We start from the raw sequence: 304 nt of genomic DNA on the forward strand, positions 1-304 counted from the left end.
CTGCTGCTGCTGTTGCTGCTGCTGCTGCATTGGTTGTTGCTGTTGCATGTGTTGCATCTGCTGCTGCATCTGCTGCTGCATCTGCTGCTGCATGTGCTGCTGCTGCACTTGCTGCTGCTGCTGCACTTGCTGCTGCTGCTGCTGCTGCTGCTGCTGCTGCTGCTGCTTTGCTGCTCCCTCCCCCAGCGCCTGCTGCACCAGAGCGGTAGCAAACTCCAGCAGCTCAGGGTTTGTCTGCAGTCTTTGTATTTTATTAGATAGTTGCTGCTGCTGCTGCTGCTGCTGCTGCTGCTGGTGCTGGTGC

At 57.9% G+C, this 304-nt stretch overlaps 1 protein-coding gene across 1 annotated transcript in view; it reads right to left on the reverse strand.

The window, feature by feature from the left end:
- EMH_0030050 (uncharacterized protein) overlaps positions 1-304 on the reverse strand; it is a gene marked incomplete at both ends in the record, with an annotated part of 4,073 nt that overhangs the window by 688 nt on the left and 3,081 nt on the right. The window contains one exon of the mRNA XM_013494373.1: positions 1-302. Within this exon, the coding sequence (XP_013349827.1) occupies positions 1-302 (302 nt within the window). The remainder of the gene's footprint in view (positions 303-304) is intronic.

The sequence above is a fragment of the Eimeria mitis genome, genomic scaffold (assembly GCF_000499745.2).
Source record: "Eimeria mitis Houghton genomic scaffold, Emh_scaff1122, whole genome shotgun sequence".
NCBI classification, from domain to species: domain Eukaryota; phylum Apicomplexa; class Conoidasida; order Eucoccidiorida; family Eimeriidae; genus Eimeria; species Eimeria mitis.